Below are 23,916 nucleotides of genomic sequence, written 5' to 3' on the forward strand. Positions count from 1 at the left end.
ATGTATGACCACCAGGAATTTTCATTGCAGTAAGTCTGGGGCTTCAAGAATACAGACTGGGTTTGCCTCCCCATGACCAAGTTCAATGGCTGCTCTTGCAGCAACATAGGGAATATAGGAAGCTGCCTTCTACTGAGTCAGACCAGCAGATTACCAGTTGATCCATCTATCACAGAATCATAGAACTATAGAGTTGGAAGAGACCCAGTGGGTCATCTGGTTCAACTCCCTGTAATGCAGCTAAAAATCTTTGACAGGCAGACATCCAACCTCACTTTAAAAAACTTCCAGCGAAGGAGAGTCCACCATCTTCCAAGGTAGACCACTCCACAGCTGTACAGTTCTTCCTAATGTTTAGTCAGATAATTCTTTCTTGTAATTTGAATCTTGATTTGGGTCCTACCTTCTGAAGGAGCAGAAAACAGGCCTTTTCCATCTTCCACATGACAGCCCTTCAGATATTTGAAGGTGACTATTGTATCACCTCTGTCTTTTCTTCTCCAGGCTGAACATAATTCTATAGCTCTCTCGTCCTAACTGGAGAAGCTGGGGATCAAACAATGGACCTCTTGTATGCAAAACAGATGCCCCACTGCTGTCCTACAACCCTTCCCAACAACACCTTGTGCTTTGTAGGGATTGGCGTCTCCCTCTGTACCACTCATGGGCATGTGCTAACTAGGTTGCGTAACCAGAAGGCTTTTGCAAGGCTACTGCTTGGATCATGTTCTGCCTCCCCATCCTCTAGTGCTCTCCTTCTCTGTTATGTGGTTGCGTGAGCTCCTGTTCAAAACTAAGAGCTCCAGGCAGCTAGGACACAAAAATATTTAGGTTCCAATAACCATTCCCCATTCTGCATGCTTATGCCCTACACGTGAGTAATGGGTGATTAGGGCTTGTGACAGCAACACAAGCTATGGAATATTTTTAATGCTGATGGAAATGCCAGCACCATTGTGATAGTTGTTCATGCCATTCTACTACTATTCACTAGGCCTGGGCAATATATCAATATATCGCCCAGGACCGGTATGAGGAGCAGACTGCTATGTTGGTTTCACTCAGCAGTTTATCACTGCTGAAACCACCACCACTCCTGAGTGGCGGTATATCGCCAATCTGTGATGTTTGGCTGGCGATACACCGCGATGTTGAAAAGCTGATATCGCCCAGCCCTACTATTCACCTCCAAAGGGCACAGGAGTATAAACAATTTGCTGCAGACTTGCCAAGCCTCTTTGACATAAAGCTTGGTTGCTATTAAGGAAAACCAGCAGCAGAAAGAGCTATATGTGTGGGGTATATGTGTGTGTACACACACATTACATGCTATCTGTGAACCCTAGAGATTTAGGGGGGAAATGTTTCCTCACTCAGCATTAATCTAAAGTTCTTTTGTTTACTGATAAGAAAATGGAGAGCATTCCCAGTGTGACCTCCTTAGCCTAAATATTTGAAGATCTGATTGCAAAGGCATGAGATCATTTCCTGATTTGTACTACAGGGTAGCTGACCCGTTGGCTTTCCTTCCACACCAGGGAGGGACAACAAGAAGCCTGGCTGTAATATCCCCACAGAGCCCAGCAGTTCAGAAAACCGATCTTCCCTCATTGCCCTCTGCTCCAGTCCCCCATGATTAATGGTTTTGCTGTTCAAACAATTTAGTAAGTTGAGCTCAACCTCATTCCTTTGAGACACTTGTCCTGATTTGGACAAATTGTTTGCTTTGGGTAGGAGCAATCATTTTAAAGCTTTGGAGAGATATCATTGCCAAGTGTCGCCAAGGTTGGCTTCCCTGATATTAAATGGAAATGTCAGGGCTCTTTGACTAGGAGGGCTTTGCAGCAGCCGTAGGGCTCCTTTGTCCTGTTAATCGTTTGCTCTGCCCCACATCCCTTTACCAAAACAGCTTCTTAGATATAGAATGGGACATCATATTCTGGCAAAACTCATAAAGGATCACACTCAAAAGCAAGTGTTCAGGAAATGCTTTGGGTTTTATTAAGTGGATATTGGATTGGAAACTGGTTAGATGATTTGGGCAGCGTACACACTGTACATTTGAGGACATTTGAAACACATCCCCCCCTCAAAGCATTCTGGGCACTGTAATTTGTTGTTATATTATTAGAGATTTACTTATAGTCTGCCTTTTTCCCTGATGGGACTCAAGGCATCTAACAGATAAAGTTTGTTAGGGGTTGCTGGGAATTATAACTCTGAGGGGTAAACTATAGTGCCCAAAATTCTTTATGAGAAAGAATGTGCTTCGAATATGCTTTAAAGGTCTAGTGTCTATGCAGCCTTGCATATTCTGTATTATAGTCATAGAAGCTGAGAGAGCTAGCAGAAGCCTTTGCTGTCAAAAGCAGACATTATGGAAGCTGCCTCATTAGTTAGTGGCCTTTTAGCTTGTTGCAGGCTATTCAACTATACAATAATGATTCCTTCAAAAAGTAATAATTAATGGGAACTTTCCATGCTAAACTGTTTATAAACAATGAGCTCAAGGCTGTGTATTTCAGCACAGGTAAAATACAACAGTGGAAAAAACCCCATACCTGATTGAAAATAATCCCTTGAAGATGATCATGGATTAAAACTACACAGAAAAAGGTGCGGAAACCAATTTGTGTGGTAAAGAACTTCAGTTCAGGAAGAATGAATTGGCAGTTTCTTTTTGGAACCTCAGGGAGGAATTGTTGATCTAAGGTACCATTACAGATTAGATATTAGAGAGCAAATCAGCAAAACCTGATGGAAAAGGGCAGAAGCCAAGGAAGGTACTTTATGGGGATACTGTAAATATAGCCTGTTGTACCAGCAAGTCCTTTGCTAATCCACAAGGGTGGAGGGCCAAAACCCTTCTCTACATTTTCAGTCCAGTCTGGTAGACACACGGGAGCAAAGTGAAGGATGCCAGTTGGCCTTAGAAAAAAGAGCTATGCAGCCTAATCCTGCACATGTTTACTTGGAAATGAGTCCACCAAATTCAATAGGGTTCACTCCCAAGTGAATGTGCTTGCAGCCATAATTTGCTGCCCAGCAAACTGACTTCCTCAGCAAAATCAGGCATTTTTGTTGGACGCTTCTTAAAAATATACACACAAAGCAAGCCGAAATCTATCAGGCGGGACTCCTGCCAGCCAGCAATTTTTCACCGACTATTTAGGTTAAAAGTTCAATGGTTACACCAAGTTTCTGGCTTAAAGTCCAAACTTGCTTGCGTAATATTGAGGTTTTAGGGTCACTGAACCCAGATTATCCCTTGTCCAAAATGCTGAATGAAAACAAAAACAGTGCAATGAAATACTGTGCTTAGCCTTTTGTTAATAGTTGAATTTGCAACGGGAATGCAGAATTGGGCCCAGAGAGTTTGGCAGTTCTGGAAGCTGCCAAGTTTCCTAGTTTTAAAGAGTATATTTGTGCATGAATGCTTGGCATGTTGCTTTGCCCTTGATATAAACACCATACCTTTCACTAGACTTCACAGGATTTTTTGGGGGGAGGAGAATGTCATTTAAATGTATGGTGTGTACCCAGTCATACAGAAATAACTTCTGGTATTTTCTTGAGGAAATACCTCTAGATTGGCCACAGCATTTAATCCCTGGTGTTTCTGCCTAAATCATTACAAACAAGTTTTTAAGCAGTACCCTTCATGGTGATGAGTTTTGTATATTCACTTTCAAATGGCTATTAGAAATGGCTGAGCAATAATAATAATTCATTATTACGGTCGGAGACCAGCTTGTGAAACACAAGTGTGACTACCATCCCAAAAGCAAAACCAACATTTAAAACAATATACAGCAATGGACACGGGTGGCGCTGAGGGTTAAACCACAGAGCCTAGGACTTGCCAATCAGAAGGTCGGCGGTTCGAATCCCCGCGACGGGGTGAGCTCCCGTTGCTCGGTCCCTGCTCCTGCCAACCTAGCAGTTCGAAAGCATGTTAAGTGCAAGTAGATAAATAGGTACCACTCCGGCAGGAAGGAAAACGGCGTTTCTGTGCGCTGCTCTGGTTCACCAGAAGTGGCTTAGTCATGCTGGCCACATGACCTGGAAGCTGTACGCTGGCTCCCTCGGCCAATAAAGTGAGATGAGCGCCGCAACCCCAAAGTCGGTCACAACTGGACCTAATGGTCAGGGGTCCCTTTACCTTTACAGCAATGGATTTAAAGTTTAAAAATGCAATAGGCGTATAAACCCTTAAAAACTTTAAGATAAACTACCATAGAGAAATGACCCAGAGTCGCCCATGGATCCGAGTCTGGGAATTTTCTTAACAAACTATTTTGAATCGGGGGATGGCCTGCGCCTACAGATCTGTGCGCAGAATCTGGCGACCATCCAGGTCGTCTTGTGATCTTTGCCTAACTGGAGAAGATCGAAGTTTTGCTTTTCCGGGAGGTCAGCAAGCCTCACTAGCAGGGGGTCAATAGTACCTCTATATGCCTCATCGTAAAAGGGACATCTAAAAAATATGTGTTCAGAGCTTCCTATATCCCCCAATGGGCAGGCGCAAAGTCTCTGGGCATATGGGAGTTTTTTAAAGGATCCTTCCAAGACCGGCGAGGGCAGAGCCGAGCTTCTGGCAAGTGTAAAAGCCCTTCTTGCATTTTTGGATACGAGAAAATAGAGATATGCTCCCAGTGCAGCTATATCTCTCTCAATTTCTACAGTTTTGTAGTCAGGGCACCTTAAGCAGTCCTCTTGTCTCTCAGTGTCTATAATTCTTTGCCTAAGCATAGCTTTTGCTTGGCCCAAGCCCAGACTTAGAAGTGTTCAGAACTGCTGTCTTCCAGCCTGACTGGAACTGGTCGCAAAGGATCAGTGGGGCTATACCATGGGGGAGCAGTTTCAGTGCCAGCCATTTATAGACTGATGTTAGGCTGATATGAGCCTCCACTCTCATCATCCCTGTTTCTAGTCTGACCCATGTGTTTGATACGCATCTGGGGACTTGTAGAAGGGGCTCTAAGGAGTTTGGATTGAACTCTCTCTCGGGGGGAGAAAGCAGAGGATGGCGGGCCCAGAAAGGATCCACAAAGGAGCTGTGCCAACATTTTGGCCTTGTATAATTTTAGGGCCGCGGGGACGAAAAAGCCCCCTTGGGTTCTAAAAAATTTGAGGATACAATTTGCTGTTTCCCCCCCACAGCTCCCAATGGAATTTATGTGTAGTTTGTTGGATCCTGAGGCCTGAACCACCATTCCTAAATACTTATAGTTTGAGACTTGTTCTAGTTTATGGCCTAGGAGTTCCCAGCTTCTGAGCTTGGGTTTTTCCCGAGAATCTAGGTCTAAATGGCTGAGCTATGTTGCAGCTTGCCTGTGTAAGCGAGGGAGCGTAAGGACACAAATGCTTTTTTTCCACCCAAACCCTGTAAGATATTAGTTGTCCCAAAATAGTATGTTCTCAGAAGGGAAGGATAAACAAACATAACCCATCCTTTGCTTTAAGTATTGGCTTGATTTTGTTGGTAACTACTGAAGTGAGTGGGACTGAGATCAGGAATTTTCTGGTCGCTGCCAAATGCACAACTGAGGGGGTCGGAAGAGTGTCTCCAACATGGCCACATCCCTAGGCAGCCTGTTTGGCTTCCCAGTGATGTGGCCTGTCTAGAAATACTTCCAGATTACACCCGACTCCTCTCTTAGACAACTGCTAAGGGGACAAGCTGCCTAGAAAAGGCCCACCCTGCCACAGTCTATATCTGCAGTCTTGTTTTAGAAAAAAAATTGAAGCCTCATTTAGGAAGCTGTTCAGAGAGATTATTTTGCTATTGTACTTAACCTTGGAACTTAATCTGCTTGGTAACCTTGCTTATTATGGAACCAAGATATCTATTCACTTTTTTGGATTACTTGTTTTAGGCTGCAATCCTATAAACCCGCCTTCCTCACCCTGGTGCTCTTCAGTCAGCAAGGAATGATGGGAGTTGTAGCTTACACTATCTGTAGTGCAGCAGGTTGGGGAAGGGCTGCTAGGAATCTGGGATCACCTTTCCTGTGAGTAAGTCTCACTGAAGTTGGTGAGACTTTACTTCTGAGTAGACGTGTAGGGTTGCACTGTTAGCGTTAAGATCATGCTCAAATCTTTAAATCAGGGATAGGGAACTTAATGGCCATCCCATACGTTCTTGGGCTACAACTCCCATCAACTTCGGGATGATTGGAATTGCCGTACAAAACATCAGGAGGACTGCAGCTCACTCTCTCTTCTTTTTCCAGTGGTGAGGGATGTGCAAATCTCACAGATAAATGTTTTTCTGATCTAATGGTGGTCAGCTGGGATGTAACTTTGAGATGTGTTGGTAGCTGGTGATGGTGTCTTACCTTTATCCCTTTAGAATAGTGGTTCCCAACCGTTTTGGTATGGTGACTCTCAAGTCCGAATTTACCTATTATAGTGACCTTTTGATTTATTGTCACATACTGTATTTTTCCGTCTATAAGACGCCCCGTGTATAAGACGCCCCCTATTTTGGGGGACTCAGATTTAAGAAAATGGCCTCGGCACTATCCATGTATAAGACGCCCCCTAATTTTCGACATATGATAATTTATTAGAGGGGAAAACCTAGTCTTATACACGGAAAAATACGGTATATTTTGGACCATTGGCCTTTGGCAGCTGCTGGCTTCATGGATTTTAACTGCAAGTTTGCTTATTCCATGCAACATCCAAGCAAAAAATTACTTAATGACTCTATCAATATGGAATTTGTGAAATATTTATAGTACTCACAAAGTTATTTACAGCTTTGTTTATGGTGTGGATGCTTCTTTAGGAACACTTATCAGTCAAGGAGAGCAATTTTGAAAATATCAGCCCCTTCTCTAATAAAGTCAGTAAGATGAGAGGCAAATATTTTATTCTGCTCAACAGTTTTGCCCAGTGGTGTTGTACCCCTTTTCTCTAATCCCAGTTATTCAGGGGCTGAATATTATTCCACAACAGCAAGAGCAATGAAGCTGCACATGCTTAAAAACACTCTTTGTACACATTTCTAAGACTTGCCTTATGCTTAAGAAAAGAAGTTCAGGACCTGAACCTTAGCTCAGATTAAGCCCTGATTTTCAATACATGTTGGTTAGACTTTGGCTAGCAGTCCGCTTTCTCAATTGCCCTTCTGCTTAGAACTGGAATGATGGGATGATCATACGGATTTCATTGGATGGTTACTAGGAACTGTAAAATAAGACCATGCCTTGAATCTGCCAGTTCATTTTCCAACATCCAGCTTGCCAAAAGTAGCTAATGTGGTTTGGTTCATTCACATAATAACTCCCGAGGCAGAAAAGGTTTTGTTCTATTTTGTCCTGCTTTGTCTGAGTGTGTGTTTTTGTTTTCATATTTTGCTGGTAAGAGCTGATCTCTGTGCTCTGGAAGACAACTTCCTGGCAAAAGCTCTGTTTGCTATTCACACCACTGGTTCCCTGTGCCCAACTAACATGCTATCAGAGAAATATGAAGAGAAGGCCATTGTTCTTGCTCTTACCCTGCCATGCTGTTTAAGACTGTGATAATCTGAGCCAGCAACTCATTGCAAGTAATAACACTGAGGAATGGACCAAGTGGTGGTGATTTATACAAGAGCATTCAACAACCAGAACAGTTGCTCTGTTTGGATTCCCATACAGCAAGTTACACTGAATAAATGAGGAGTGATTTAATTCTTGGGAAATGCAGAAATGGTGCAATTCACACATCTGTTGTGCATAGGATTGCAGCCTTACAGCATAGTCCTATATATGTGTTCAATTAGAAAAAGTAACTCTCACTGTTTTCAATGGGATATATTCCTTAGTAACGCTGGAATCACAACCCCACTGGGAGTAAACCTTATTGGATTCAGTAGGGCCTATTTCTGAGCAGACATTTTTAGGGCTGCATTTTGGATGTGTTAGGTGTTTTTAGGGTGGCAGTTTGACTGTGCAATCCTACACTAATGTCTACTCAGCAGTAAGTTCCATTGAGTTCAGTTGGAGACACTTGCAGGTAAGTGTATATAGGACCGCAGCACTAATAGACTGCAGTCTTAAACTGGATTATCATCACTTCCCCAAAGCCCCTGGCCCCTTTTCCTTCCTTCTCCATCTCTCCCATGCCAGCCCCTAGAAAGCTTTCTCTGCTTTTCTTTCCCAGAGCTGCTCTGGCAAGGAAAGAAAGGGGACATGAGACATGGCTGCCCTGCAGAGTTGTACTATCTTCTCCAGTTGGGTGTAAACACTTTAACTAATAATGTATAGTGGATAATGGAGCTATGGTTGCTTTTTGTGCCCATGTGTGTAAGATCTGTAGTGGTTTGATCGCTTGCCCTGAGTCAAATGTTGTATATCTCTCTGGAGAGTGTCTGCAGTGACACGACTTCTCAAAGAGACTTGGATTATCCTGGGTTTGGATTGGCCATTGGGCAGCATTCATAGGATCTGCAGAGGTAGTGGTGGTCCTCTACCTTGTTTGTTTTTTCCGTCCTTGGTTCTCCCTCAATCATAGAGGCCCCTGCAGGGAGAACAGCATCCACGCGCAACGGGTGCCTGCTCTCCAAATTAATGGCTCTGCATATGTGGCCATGAGAACCCTAACATAAATTCCTTTCCTTCGCAAAGCATAAAACTATCCATTTCCAGCCATTATGTAAACTGACTTTACATTGAACTTGCGGAGGATGCAGTTAATCTGTGCCTCTCACAATCACGTCATTGTATGGGTGTGAGCCCCAATGGCCTGGCTGAGTTTCACTCTGGGTGATTGTATTTGGATAGCCTACTGTTGTGTAGTACTGTTGGTGATGATGCAACATTAGGACTCTGCATGGCATTGTGGTCTAAATCTGAAAGCTACAAAAATATAGCAGAGATCCCTTATTTGATTGGCTTGTGACTTGAAAGCATATATACATTGATTGTATGTGTGTGTGTTTAAAACAGTCAACCCAGATTATTTCAAACCATTTATTCCTCTTTTCTTCACCTTTGTATGACCAACACACACACACACACACACACACACACCGCCAACTGAGCATCAGGCTTCATACACCTTTGCCCTAGCCTTTGCCCCTGTATCTATTTGGACCCACTCTAGATGCAATTGTAATTTATTTTAAACTTTTTACAATACTGCATTTTATATTGCTGCCCCAGGATCTTCTGGTGAAGGCTGAGGAGTAGTAGTAGAAATAATACTAATAGTAACAGCAATAATCTGAAGTGAGCGCTCTAAGCCACAAAACCTTATGCTACAGCGAATGGTCGTGCCAGTTTGTAAGGTGGCAAAGCCCTCCTTGTTGCTGTTTTACAGGCTATGATGCTGTCTTCACAAACAGACTCCATTAATGGGTGGAATTTAAGAATTATTTCTAAAAGGAAAGGAAGCAGTAGTCTTACAAGTGGCTTAAGATGCTAGTCCTAGGAATGGATGCAGAGAACTTTTCTGAGTAATTTAGCCTGTCTTTTCAAAATGATTTCTGCCTTCAGTTTCTTGGATGTTGCTCCCAAGCAATAACCTCCTGCTGGGCTAGTCCAACTAGGTACTGAGCAGCTCTTCAGGATTTTCAAAAAAATGACTATAAGTTGTAGAAAAAAGAGTTCATTGGGTGCATGCTGTGCATTAATAAAAAAAAAATAACTTAAAGAATGGGATCTCCATTCCCTTCCCCTCTGTGTATTTCTCACATGAGCAGTCAGGTTGATTTCAAAAGGGATAAACTTGGATTTTCCAGAAACTGAATGAAAAAGTTACATAGGTAACATTATCAGTATAAAAACGGTCACCTTCTGTTTTCTTCACTGCGCTAATGACACTGAATAGTGAGTGACAAATGTGCTTGACCCAAAACACTTTGTAATGTCACTTGAAATCATCTGAATGTTTGACTTTGGAAAGGTTCCAGTCCCTGGTTCTTTCTTTAACAATCAGCTAAATGTTCTTTTTGCGAGCTGGACTGGACCTGAATGTATTTCTCAGTGTTCTATGGGTTCATTTCTGTTTTGATAGTAAAGACCACTGCAGAATGAATGTAGCTTTTTTTAGAGGATTAAGAGGGTGATTTAAGCATCATCTTTCAAAAGTAGCCTCTTACAATCTTTCTACAGCTCTTCCTCACTTGTGAGCCAGCATTAGGAGGCATTACGAGGGTAATTTCAGTTATGCTGTTTGTTTCCGTGAAGAAAGGATTTTAGAAGGTTTTGTAGGAACTTAGGATGGTGGAATTATCTTTTTTCCACAGCCAAGTCTTCTAGCACTCTGTGGTGTTTTTCCACCTTAAGATGAGAAAATCCTATTTAGGCACTTATTCTGGAGAATAATGGTCAAATAAAGTACATTTGTGGTCTTATCTTTTGTAGTGCTTTAACTGCAATGCTTTCCTCCAGAGAATCCTGGTAATGGTATCTTGGTGACATGCCATGCTGATAATTATCTATAAAAGAGACATAGTACTTTCCCTTTTTAAAATGAATTTCCCCAAGATTTCCTGGGGAAATGGAATGGATGCGAAGCCAGTCTTAAGTTGAGTTGAACATGTCAAAACTTCATTTCTCAACCTTTTGGTGGGCAGTTGTGAAACTCTGAAAGATGGGGCGATTGCTGTGGGGTTGTTGGTTTTTTGGGGGGGGGAGAGGGGTGTTTCTCCTTATCTTATTTACCCTTATGAGGTAGCTAAGGACTTTCCTCCCCCCAACTTTCCTGTTTAAACTACATTGCTGTGGGTGGTACAAGGCTGTTCCACAACTTTCACCAGCTGCCCTTTGTGGAATGCCACTGGAGTGATGATGCCACATTACATTCTAGGATGCCCAAAGCATTCCAGGAAACGTGATCATTAGGAAATAGTACAGGTCTTTCTCCACAGCTTCCCAATTGCCACAATTCCTGGAATGCCTTGGGAACTATGCTGTGTGATGTAACGTGGTGTGGCATTGATCTCAAGACACTCCCAGAGGTGTCTGGTCACTGCAGAAAGAAGGATGGTGGACTAGATGAATGCTTCAGGTGATCCAACAGGACTTTTCTTATGTCTTTCAGTGAGCTCTTGAATTCCAACCTTGCCACTCTTCTATATGTCACAATCCATGTCAATGGCTCTTCCATCTTGTTTATTTAATGAAGGAAAGGAAGCTGAAGCTCCATATAAATTTTGATATTGAGGGATATAGTAAAGAGAGTGTGGGGCTAGGGAAGGGTGTACATAGAAAATGTTGGATTAAATCTGTTACGAAACTGTGGATTAGGACTTGATCATATCTATAGTGCTGGGCTTTTTGTGAATTTATGTATAATTCCTTTCTAGTCTAAAATCTGGGATTCTAACTGGTTGTAGTTAAAAGGTTTCCTGTTGGCCAACATCCACAAGGCTTTGCATTCATCAGTTGGTGTTTGCTGTTTGGTTTAGCCCTTTTCTGACCCCTTTTCTGACTGCTTATGCTGCTGATTTCTTCTAATGTCTGCCTTAGTTGCCTGTTAAGTCTTTGCAACCTCTGACTCTGCTTTCCAGCTGAAAACAGGTAGCTTCCTAGAGTGTTATACCTGCAACTCATTTTCTGCTCCTTACTACTGAGACCTGTGGCCTTCAAGCATAGGATGCATTATCCATTTATGAAATGTGGGAAACACGTTATTCTGACTGTTCACTCAGCCTTTCCATTTTTTTTTTATTCATATCCTCTTGGAGCAGCTTTGCAACATAAAAACAAGGAGTAAAGTGCATATTTAAAAAGCAATGATCTGTCATTAAGTTAATTGGCAAATAAAATCAATCTGAAGGGCATACAGGGTGTATCACAGAATGATCCCAAAAGGGAGCTTGTGAGTTTAAACTGTACTATTCATGTTATTATGCCATGCTCCCAACTTGTAAGCTGAGACACACTGAGAGAGAGATGCCTAAAATCACCTACTTGTTAAGTGGAAGTCTGAAACCCAATTTTCAGCACCAGAAAACTTGGCTTCAAGCCTATGTGTTGTATGGAACTACACAGCAAATATTCTGGAAAAACCCCCAAAGGTTCAGTGTTTGATGCTCATCATATCCAGTTAAAGGAAAAAAGGTAGTAGAGGTTTCTGAATGAAACCCTAGTTGGAGCCTGTGGAGCCTGGTCCATTAGGGTAAGGGGAGCACCAATGTCATTCTGCCCTCAACCAGTCCCTACCTGCCCTACTTCCAGTCTAGCAGCTGATACTGGGCAACAGCTTATTCCTCCTTTGTCTTAGTGTTGTCTTTGCAGAACTCAACAGGAAGGTGGGTGGGGGAAAAACGGGACTCTCCTTGACTCTGGTTCTCCTTACTGTTGGTCCCTCTCACTTATGCTGCACCACTCCAGTGAGCACCAGCCACCACTGGAATAGACAACGCTTAGATAGATGAACAAATAGTCTGACCTCATATGAGGCAACTTCCTATGTTCCCAAGACTTGAGCTGTGATATTCACCATGGGACTGATATGGTTGCAGCTAGCCTTGTTCCAGGGACACTATCTCCTTTATATAAGATATTCCCTGATTGTTCATTCATGTTCATTTGTCAAAAGCTGTGCCATTCATCCCTTCATTTTATTGGCAAGCCACTTTTCTATACACAACACACACACACACACACTGCTCAAAGTGACTTGCAACAAAGAAACAGGGATGCATTTCAAGCAAACGATATAAAAACAATTCCATAAAAACAGAGCAAAACAAAAATATAATGACCGCTCCCCACATCAAACGGGGGGCGCCTTTTGCATGGTTGTGCGCAGCCCCCGCCCCCAGATCCCATGAGGCTTCTGGTAGTATGGGCTGGCTTCACCCTCCCCAGCTTGGATACCTGGAGGTCTCCGCCTACCTTGGCCAATCACCCAATCCCGCCTGGGGAGGCGTTGCCAGGGGATCAGCCAGGTAAGGGGAGGGATTGCCCTGCCCACACAACAGAGGGTGAATCTTACCTGCAAAGCATCAGTTGGCTCCAGAGCTTCTCCCACCTTGCCCTCCCTCAGTTAAGCCTTCTTTTGCAGGTTAACCTCTTCTCCACAGGTACACGGGCGCTGCTACATCATGGTCGCTGTTAAAGGACCGGAAATGAAGTTCCCTGCATTGGCAGGTTTTGCCTTCCCCGTAGCAAAATGTCACAACTTTGGCGGTTTCAGGCCTTGGGCGGAATCCTTTAGTCTATCTTCCCTAAATGGGGGGGGGGCGTGAAGCAGTGACCCACGCCCCCCTTGCGGCAGTGATCCCAGGGTTCCCCGTTAAAGGGGTCTTGAGGGGAAGCATTGGCCATTCACTGAGAGGTCATAGCTCTCCCCTGCGAGGGCGATGAAATGGGGGACGGGCTCTCTGCTTGAACATATGTTTTCCAGAGCCAGCCCAATCCCCACACATTCTGGATAACCCTGATGTCCCCCAGATCCCTGGCTGGGGACTGGGAAGGATAAGCGCCCAATGCCTGAGCCACGGTCTCCATACATCTGAAACTTAATAAAGTTGTGGCCAATTTTAATCCCATAGCACATTGTCTTGAGTCATTATTCCACTTGAGAGTCACCTGGGGTTGGCGAGAATCCGCCTGTCCACGCAATAACATAAGAAACACATTTCAATGCTATAAATATAACAAGATTACATGCAGCATCCAATAGCAAAAATAGTAAGGGAACTACACAGTTTCACCTTAGTGCTAGAAACAACCTTCTCATGATGTTGCTCGGTGTTCCTCCTATGCAGCAGCATCTTATAAGGCTTCCAAGGGCAAAGGATGGGGTATCTGGGAACACCCCTCCCATGATGTTACTCATTTCAATTAAGGGAGACACTCTGCACGTGCAAAGGAACACATATAAAAAGCTGCCATGACGTTGACCTCATTGCTTTTATTTATTTTTTGAAAAAAAGATATCCCAGAAATATAGTTGGACAGCCGCTAAAACAACCAAAATACACTACCCTGCTGTACGTGTTTCTCGCCCCAGGCAAGCCTACTTGCATGGACCTTTACTGGTCCTGGAATCCTGCATGTAGAGGCCCATGTGTGCAGGCTTCCCTGCCTCAGATATCTACTCTAATGTAGGAAGTAGAGCTGGGGTGAGCCACACATCATCTGAGGTTCTGCCCTATGTCTGAAGTGACATGGTATGTTTATCATGCAGGGACTATGATGAGCATTATTTGCAGAAAATCCCTTATAGTAGCTCACATGTTATGAATTGTTGGAACCTCTACTTCAGGACCTCTAGTTCATGGCTAGCTAACATGGTAGCTTCCCACATTGTTGGAATACAACTCCCATCAGCCCCTGCTAGCTTGGCACTGATGCTGAACTTAGTGCGGACTCCCGATCGGCATAGCCCACAGTACGCTCTAATTAAGTGGAGTCGTACTTTGATGCCTGTGTCTGGCCTCCCTTTCTTGGGGATAAAGTGTCCATTCAAGGAAGAATTGGGGAGTTTTCTTTGATTTATCTAACAGCACATGGTCAAGAATGATGGACATTGTCATCTAAAACATTTGTAGGGTACCGTGTTGACAGCCTGTGCTGTCAACACACACACAATGTGTGGAATGGGAATTCTGAGAAATGAGTTTTTTCCCTCTGGTTCAGCTTTCCTACCCTAGCCAATGAAACAGAGAATGTAGAGACAGTGTGAGGAGAGGGGAGTTGCCCCATTCTTATGAGCATTTGGAGTAGATCTCCATATATGTAGTGAAAGCATCTGATAACCGTCAGGGAAACTGCATTAAGCTAATTGTGTTTGGTCTCTGGGCCAAGTGGATTAGAAATGAACACGTACTCCCTGTCAGAGGAAGAGGACATTGTTATAATTAGATCTCCCGGCAGAGATCCAGGCCTCCGTGCCTGAGTTGGTCCAGCCCATAGCCCTGGCTGAGTGGGAAATATCAGACTAAGGAAGGGTGGAAACGCTGGTTCAAGTGGCAGGGAACTGCTGTGTTGTTTGTAGAAAACACCAAGAATACAGAGCCAAGAACAGCTCAAAAGAAGAACTATGTATAAACAGACATCTCTGGAGGGAATTCCCATTGATTATCTTTGTACACAACTTCTAAGAAGTACAAAGTCTTCAGTGCTTTATGACCATATTGCTCCCGTGTCTCTGAATAAGTTTCTAAAATTATGCCTGGCATGGAGAAAGTGAATACAGAATTGTTTTTCTCCGTCTCTCATAATTCTAGAAATTGGGAGCATCCAATAAAGTTGAATGTTGGAAGATTCAGGAAAGATAAAAGGAAATACTTGCTCGTGCAGTGCAGAGTGAAACTACAGAATGGAGGGGTGGCCACCAGCTTAGTTCGCTTTAAAAGAGAATTTGACAGATTCATGGAGGGGAGGGCTGTTGAAGGCTACTAGCCATGATGGCTACTACCACAACTGAGTGCAGCGTTGCTTCTGCATAACAGTTGCTGGAAACCACAGGAGGGAAGAGTTCCCACAGGTCTCTGGTTGGCCATTGTGAGAACAGGATGCTGGACTAGATGGGCCATTGGCCTGATCTAGCAGGCTCTTTTTAAGTTATTGTGAATGCAAGTTTACTATCCTATCCTAACAGACAACTATAAACAGTAGCATTTGGCGAGGGTGGGAATGCTGCCAGACTTTTAATTTGCTGGAATTATTATTCCCCCCCCCAAAAAAAAAAAATTTGCTTGCTTTATATTATTGTAATATAAGCAATTTAAAATACTTCGCATAACCAAATGCAGCTGTGTTTGGGTTCCAATCTTATCCTGTCCTGAAATTTGTGCAAGTAGCCCAGAGAAATCATAAGACTAGAGTTGCCAACCTTTGGGGGCCAGTGAGCACATTTGGAATTTTGAGGCAGCACTGTGGGTGTGTACCACTCCTAAAATGGCTGCCATGGGAGGCATAACATAAAATGGCTGTCATATCTGAAAGAGTGGTTGACAAAACAGGTTCACAAAATGGTGCAGGTAATGACCCCCATCAGCCACTTCATCAAAGGGAGGGGAAAGGCACTTATATCAGCCACTGCTGCACTTCCTCACAAAAAGAAGCTTATTTCAGAATGTACATTTAGTTATTTTCTCTCTCTTTAATTTTAAAGCTTCAGGACACACAGCTATATTCAGACCTTGCTATCTCTGTTTTGTATGTGGGTGCATACATGTGTGTATGTGTGTGTGTGCAGTGCTTTTTTCCTGGGGCGACGCAGGAGTATGCATACCCCTAAATATTTTGTGAACCTAAGTTTGGCCTCATTGAGGGGCAGTATTTCAATATGAGTAGGAAAATGAGAGTACCTCTAAACATTTCTTTTAAGGAAAAAAAACACACTGTGTGTATATACACATGTTGATGCTTTCATACCCTTGCCCCGCAACTTCTCAAACTTTTATATCTTTTTTTTGGAACTGTGTATTATAAGCTCTGCAGCCCTACACAATCTGTCTCAGTTTATAAATTTCCAGTAATGCACTCCACCCTGTGATTCCTCCAGTGGTCTGTGTTTTTAAAACCTCCAGACACTCTTATGTGCCTACGCTTTACAACAGTCAAGAGGTTACAGTTTTCCCTTCATAGCGAGTGCTGACTCCAAGTGTGGTGGTGGGCTGGGTGCTGGAAAATGTTAGTGCTTCTAAATATAGATTATGTAACGGAGAAGGATGCTATAAAGCTTTTACTACCTTGCTTTTGGGGTAACTGTGCTACTTGTGTGAGCTCTATAATTCCCCCCCCCCCATCAGCCAGCCATGAAAACACAGAAGCTAAGCTAGATAGCTGCCTGATGTCTCTTTATTGGGTTTCCCACTGGGTCCCATGCCCACGTTCTTCTATGTTTAGGCATGGCATCTACCAAGAAGCCCTGTATTGGGGAGCTTTGTGGAATATTCCGTAGCAATAGGGTCTAGAGTAGTGAAGGCTGGCTCATTAAGGTCTACCAGCTTTCATCTGCCCTCAGCCAGCACCCACCTGTCTGTCTTTTCACTTGAGATACCATCTTATCAGGAGGTCTGATCCACACATTGTATGAATCAGGTGTTTAGTGTTGTGGCACCTACTCTTTGGCACCTACTCTTTGAATATTAGATGGGTGCCATCTCTGTTGCCTTTTCAGCACCTACTGTGGGCCTTCCTCTTTCAACAAGCCTTTGAAGTTGAAATCTTTTGAAATATTTATTGATTTACTACTTGTTATTTGTCTCCCTGGGCTCCTTTGGGAGGAAGAGTGGGATGCTAATGTAAAAAATAAATATAATAATAAATACAACCATTCCATGGCATTGGCTTTCACCCTTCTCCTCTATAGTCTCAGTGTTGCCCTTGTAGAGCTCAGCATGGAGGATGATGGAGACAAAACTAGAAGGAGTTTGCTCTGCCTCTCATTGGGTGTGACTCTGCTTACTGTTGAGCTTCCTGCCTTCTGCCCCACCAGCCACCACTGGTCTATAGTTGTTAAGTCGAGGCCTGATCATTGACCCACCTTGAGCCATAGAGCATTGAATGGAATTGAGATCCCGGGACAGGCAGGTTATCCAGGCTGGAGCTGCCTTGACCTCACCACTACCAGGTGGCCAAAAGGGAACCAGGCAGACATAGCTTCACTTTGGGGTGTTTTGAGTCAGTCAATGCTCCTGTGGCCCAAATGAAGCTTTGGAACTCAACCAATCAGCAGAACCCTTGTATCATTTTTCATAGCTCAGGAAGCTGGACAGATAGCAGTTTGATTGGGTCACATCAACCAATGCACAGAACCAATCTGTACTTTCATTTAAGTTGTGCTGAACATATGATCCAGAAACTATACAGCTTGCTAATTCAGGGGAGGACCAGTTAATCTCTTCAACAAATCTGAAACCGTACATTGTTATTTGCTGCCTACAATGCGTATGAGTGTATGATAGAATGTATGCTGCTCACCTGGGGTACTGACCATGGTACTGCTTGAACATTTGATTCGCCAGAGTAGAATAGAAAGGAGGGTATCAGCTTTAAAAATGTTTCAACCTGCTTTCTTTCTATTAGTCATCTAAGTATATTGGAGCTTTGAAGCAAGTGCAAAGATATTTGATACGTTATATGTCATCGGTGGGTGTAATTGCTGTGACCGCAGTAGAGCAGAGTCTTATTTCCTTTGCGGTAGAGCAGCCTTCCCCAACCTGATGCCCTCCAGATGTTGTTGAACTACAATTCCCCATCCTCCCTGGTCATTGGCAATGCTGGCTGGGGCTGGTGGGAGTTGTGATCCAAAACATCTGGAGGGTGGCCAGCTGGGGAAGGCTTCAGCAGACAGCTTGAACACAATTAGCGGGTGTTTGTCTTGAAGATAACTGTAATAATGTAAAAGAGTAATGAATGCTTTGGTGGGGGAAAGCCCCCTGAAGCTAGCTTTGGGTTCTCTTTTCAAGAAGGTCCACTGGCAACCTAGAAGGACACAAAGCTAGCTACCGGTTGTGGTCTGAAAGAAACAATATTCTCTTTTGCTACTTGTTCTCCCAGCCGCACACGTACAGCATTGCATAATAATAACAGAGGCATTATGGCTTACTTCTGCGTGGGTGGCTTGGAGACGCCTGATCCCACACTAAACTGGCTTTTGACTTTTTGCACTGCAATTCCTACATTTGGAAGAATGTGCCTTGGAAGCCAGTGCTAAGGCTCTGAACGCCAGTCCTGCCTTGATGCTAGTATCCAGGAAAGCTGGGCTTCCTTTAGTTTGGGCTGCTTTCCTGCCATCTGCTAAATGGATTGGCAGATCATCATGGAGGAGTAAAGGAAGCACAAAACCCATTCAGTCTTAAGTTATGTAGTGAAGGGTCCTGAGGAGTTGAGACAAATGAGGACATGGTATGTTAGTTTTGCTGCTACCACTGCGAAGTTAATTTTTCAGCCTGTGTGCTTGGCCTCTGCAAGAGGACAAGGCAGCCTTGTTCAGGCAAATAAATAAGACAGTGTGTCCCGGGGCAGGTTAGGGTGAACCAATAGCGGCACCCTGCCTGACAAAACTCAGCTGTGTTGCTGTTGCTGTGAGTGACTCTGCTCACCTGCCATCTCCTGCCTTTCCTCCCTCGCGCCCAGAGGAGCCAGACTCTTGAAGGAGCACTTTTAATTATTTACTCTCAAAATAATGGTTTATTCTGCAGATTAAGTGAAAAGGATAGAGCTCTTTGGTGATGGAGGAAATAACACAAGCCTCCAAGCTGTCAAACAACAAGGCCCTTAAAAGGGAAAAATATGCAGCTTTGTGTGGACTGCACAGATCCTTCCTTTCAAACTCCTGGCAGGAGACTTCCTGTTTGGATGTACAACTCACAGTTGACATTGTATGCTGAGATCCAAGGACTTCCTTCTCTTTGCCCCTCCTCGTCTCTGACAGCAACCCAAACTCTTCATGCCCAGGTTATTTCATGCATAGACTTTCCTCTAAAATGTAAATCAGAAACCATGTGTTTGAAGTGATGAAGGTCTCCATCCAGCCTTCAAGGGCCGTCCCTTTGGCTTGCTTAATGGCCTCTCAAATTTTTGTGTGCATTCAGCAGTGCTGAAGAAACTCCTTTTGCTTGGAGGCCATCTGCTCAAATGTAGCTTGAGGAGAACCTTGCTTGGTGTCCTGTGTCTCTGAGGTTGCAGTTAGAGGCCCAGGATTACCTGTTGTGGGCTGTGATGACAGCATGGTCAGTCTGCGTGATGAAGTGGGAAATGCAGTATGATGCATGTCCCCCAGAATAGCATGAACTGAGGTGTGTTTCAAGTTTTATGGAAGTGTGGAGGCCACAAGATTTTCAACCACAAGCACTGGAATGCATGGAAGGGTAGGGAATGTATTCTCATTTACCACTGTGATTGATGGTGACTGCAACATGGTGGATAAAGGGGCTGTGTCCACATAGTAAAGTTCAAAACCAATGTGCAGGGTCATCTTAGATAATGCTTATGCAGAAGTTAACCCCATTTAATTACATGAGGCTTCCATGAGGTGTGTATAAAATTGCATCCTCACCAAAGAGTGGGTGCCATTTGTGTGAGTAAGCCTGCACAAGATTGACTTGCCCAAGTCTAATGTAGTGGGTATCTTGGCTAATATATTAGTTACATGCTTTTAAATGAATAAATGAAACGCCTGTGACTTTCTACTTCTACTGGCTTAATATTAATACGATACTTTAATCACCTGCTCCGTCTTAACTTTTTTCCACCTTCGGAGCACTTTTAATAAGTATGAAATGCAGTTGATCACCATATTTCACTTAAAGATCTCTTCTGAAAGATCCAGGACAATTACTTTTTTTCAGCTGCGATATTTATTCCTTCTCTCTCTCTCTCTCTCTCTCTCTCACACACACACACACACACATATATATATACTACCTCAAAAACATTTCCAAGAAGGAAAATACTACACCGCAGTTGATCTTGAATGTGCATAAGTGTGTTATATAACCTTTATCTTAGCTGTGCTTTTTTGCGTCAAATATGTAAGTTAGCTATTGTCAGTATACAATAGCTGAGTGATTTATGCAAGATCATATTGTGATGTGATATGAAATCTTTGTCTGAGTCGAGTGTTGGAATCCACCCATTGTCTCTAGTGAGTGGTCACAGATGTCCAGCATGACCAGGAATATTAAGGACAACTGTCAAATGCATAAGCCTCATTCCGATATAATGAAGACGGAGAAGGGCTGTGGTTCAGTGGTAGAGAATCCGCTTTTCATGTAGAAGGTCTCAAGTTCAATGCCCAGCATCTCTAGGTAGCAGTGGGAATGTCCCTTGCCAGAAACCTCAAAAGCCACGGCCAATTAGTGGAGACAGTCCTGAGCTAGATGGACCAGTAGTCTGACTCTGTATAAGACAGCATCAGCTAGGAGGGGGTGCTGAGAATAGCCACAGTTTAGAGCTGGGATTCAGCAATGTATTTCCATTTGTTTTTAACCAGATTCTCTCTTCAGGACTACCTTGGTTGCCCTCTTCAATTTCTGGACCTGTTTTTAGACAAAAACATATGCAACAGAAAGGGAATAACATTAGTTAAAAACATCATTTCCCAATGAGCTGTTATCCTTCAGCTGTTACATAGCGATCCTGGGAGTTGCCCCACCACGTATCGGTTAAATCTTAAGAAGCCATACACACTTTTCTGTAGTTGGGGTTCAAGCTCAACTGGTTTATTCCACATTCTCCATGCATTATTGTTGGGACTGGGTGGAACTTTTGGACCAGCCATGTTGTGGGGGTTTCTGGGGTAAGCGGCCCAGGGAGGGGGAAATGCTTAGAAAGACTGGGGAAGGTGACTGGTTAGCTGTTGGAGAGCATTTCATAGGACTAACACACTATGGCTAAGGATTGGTTTCCTCCTTCTGTCTGTTTTTTTAAAATAAAAAACCAAACCTGGTCCATGCTGCTCCAAGTGGCAGCAATGTGTTATGCACTGTCCCACTAGACCCATGGCTATTTCTGCCTTTCAAAACACACTTCAGCAGCAGCAGCAGCTGGAAGGGCCACGTGTGCTTATCCACTATTTGGAAAGAAGGGGAAAATAAACACCCTCACCCAAAAGATTTTAGAATTTTGCTCTACTCCCGGAAGCCCATGATATCCCCCTATTAGGAAACCTTCACCCAACAGCAATAGGTGTATAGGAGTGGTAGGGAACCTTGGGCCTAGAGGCCAGACTTCTCAGTTTGTCCCTTGAAACTCTCTCTAGGCTACCTTCATTCCCCTTTCCCCTCATTGGCCCTGCTCTACACCTTCCTCAAGTGCTTTTGCCTGGTTGGAATGCGTCCAAATCATAGGAGCCAACTCCTAGGGGCTGAGGTCCCTTAGGCCCCCTAAGTAAAATATTTGAGGGAGTGTTCCCCAAAGTTGATAGGCATTGTCTTAAAAATGGTGTGCATGTGACACATTTTGTGATCGATTACCTGCCCGCCACCTTATTTTATTTAAGTTGGCACCCTGGTCCAAATGCTGCTTGCTTGCCTAGATGGAAAATGGAGAGTTGCCTGTCTAGAAACCTCTGGCTTTTGCATGGGTGGAATTTAAATAATTTTGCTGTACAAAAATCACAACCATTGCTCCTTCCACTTTTGCCTCTGGCCCCGTCCATCACAGGCATGTGACACCCCACGCCAGAAATTTGACCATGGGTTGAAAATGGTCTCTGGCTCCTAGTGAATGAGACATTGAAATCTTTTGATATTCTGGTCCAGTGTCTCTCTGCTGTTTTAGTTTGAAGTTTGCTAGGCTCTCCTGTAGGACCCAAGTTCTTGTATTTAAGACTTACCTATATGTGGTGGGCCTTTGGTGTATGTAGTGTTTCCATTTCCTCCAGCTGGGATTTAGTTTAAAACCTCTTATGATTGCAAAATGTCTTTAAAACCAACAAGATTGCTAAGAGCTTTGTAGTGGCCTGCCATTCTTACAGGTAAAGTATGGGAATCCGCTTTTTTTGTTTTTTGGTTCGCTTGTTTTACTAAAACAATTTATTGAAGAAGAGATTATGCTCATTAACTAGAAGATCGATTTATTGAAAGATGGCCCCTTTTAATTAATTTCTGGAATGGAAAAATTGAAGAAAACACTCATCCATATGATTCATTCTGACATATTTAATCTATCATACTCCCAGATCAATGTGAGAAACTTTCAGATTGTGGAAAATATTTAATTTGGAGGTGTGTGCATAAGCATTTAGCACCTTATTCTTGATTTTTGCTCAGTTCTTGTATGTAAAGAAGGGGAAATTTCTCCTAGGATAAAAGTTAGTGGAAAAAAGGCTAATAGCTATGTGAAGGACTCCTATCAATATCATTTTGCCCCTTATCTCTACATTTACTATTTTGTAATTGTCTTTATATAATATATTTTTCTCTCTGTATTTTCATTTTTATTTAAGAATAGAGTTTTGAGGTATTTATACTTCCAAATATATTTACACAAAGTAGTGTGTGTGGGTGTGGGGGGGTATTCAATAAAGAAACTCAGCCATTTGGCATTCAGTCTACCTCAAAATCATCCCAATTTCTTTTCAAAAGCTTGCTTATTAATTATCACAGAAGAAGCTAAGAAGGTTTGGGGTTCTTGGTTATATTTCTTTTCTTGCTTTCTCCGTAGATCATGATTGTTAGATAGCACCTCACATCACGATGACCATGGCTCCCCGAAAAAGGAATCGTCATGCCTTGGGGTTCCTTTGCTGCTTTGGGGGCAGCGACTTGCCTGAGATCAACCTCAAGGACAACAACCCTCTGCAATTCTTGGAGTTCTCTGTGCCAATCCCACCAGCGGAGGAGCTCAATGCAAGGTTCTCTGAGCTTGTGGTAAGTGTCACCCGCACCAGCCACCAGTTGTATGTTTGCAATGATTTTTGACAACGCACGGTTTACAATTCTAAAAAAACCCAATAACCAATTAAAAAACCCACCCTATAAATCAGGGCAGTCCAACAGGTCGATCGTGATCTACTGGTTGATCACGGGGCATTCCTGGTCAATCGCGTGATCCTGAATGATCATCCTGGAGAAAAGCAGCAGGACAAGTAGAAGTGGGGATGAGCCCCTAGTCGTGTGCCTTAGTTTGGGCTGGTGTACTCTGAGTAAAGCTTAGGCAAATACTACCCTGACCCACATAGCTCAGGCTAATCCACCAGCACTTACTGTATTTTTCCATGTATAACACACACCCCTCCCCCATGTATAAGACACCCCCTATTTTGGGGGGTTGAACTTAAGAAAATGGGGGGAGATTGCCCAGAGTTGTTGAAAATGGGGGGTGGATTGGCACGCCACAAAAGCTGTTCCCTTGCTGGCAGAAGCCACCAATCACCCGCCCAATTGCTGCAGCGACAGCAAATCAACACCAGCCCTTCTTGCAGGCACCAATAACACACACAAGGCTAGCGGAAGCAATCAATCCCACATCACCAATATGCAATGACCTTGTGTAAGACGACCCCCCC

At 43.5% G+C, this 23,916-nt stretch overlaps 1 protein-coding gene across 6 annotated transcripts in view; it reads left to right on the top strand.

The window, feature by feature from the left end:
* Positions 1–23,916, top strand: part of DAAM2 (dishevelled associated activator of morphogenesis 2) — a 220,789-nt gene that overhangs the window by 68,260 nt on the left and 128,613 nt on the right. For all 6 annotated transcript variants that reach the window (XM_081854131.1, XM_081854136.1, XM_081854135.1 and 3 more), the window contains one exon: positions 23,073–23,278. In XM_081854131.1, coding sequence (XP_081710257.1) covers positions 23,105–23,278 — 174 coding nt within the window. In that variant the 5' untranslated portion in view covers positions 23,073–23,104. The remainder of the gene's footprint in view (positions 1–23,072; positions 23,279–23,916) is intronic.

This window comes from Podarcis erhardii, assembly GCF_964252035.2.
Source record: "Podarcis erhardii genome assembly, chromosome: 3".
Taxonomy (NCBI): Eukaryota; Metazoa; Chordata; class Lepidosauria; order Squamata; family Lacertidae; genus Podarcis; species Podarcis erhardii.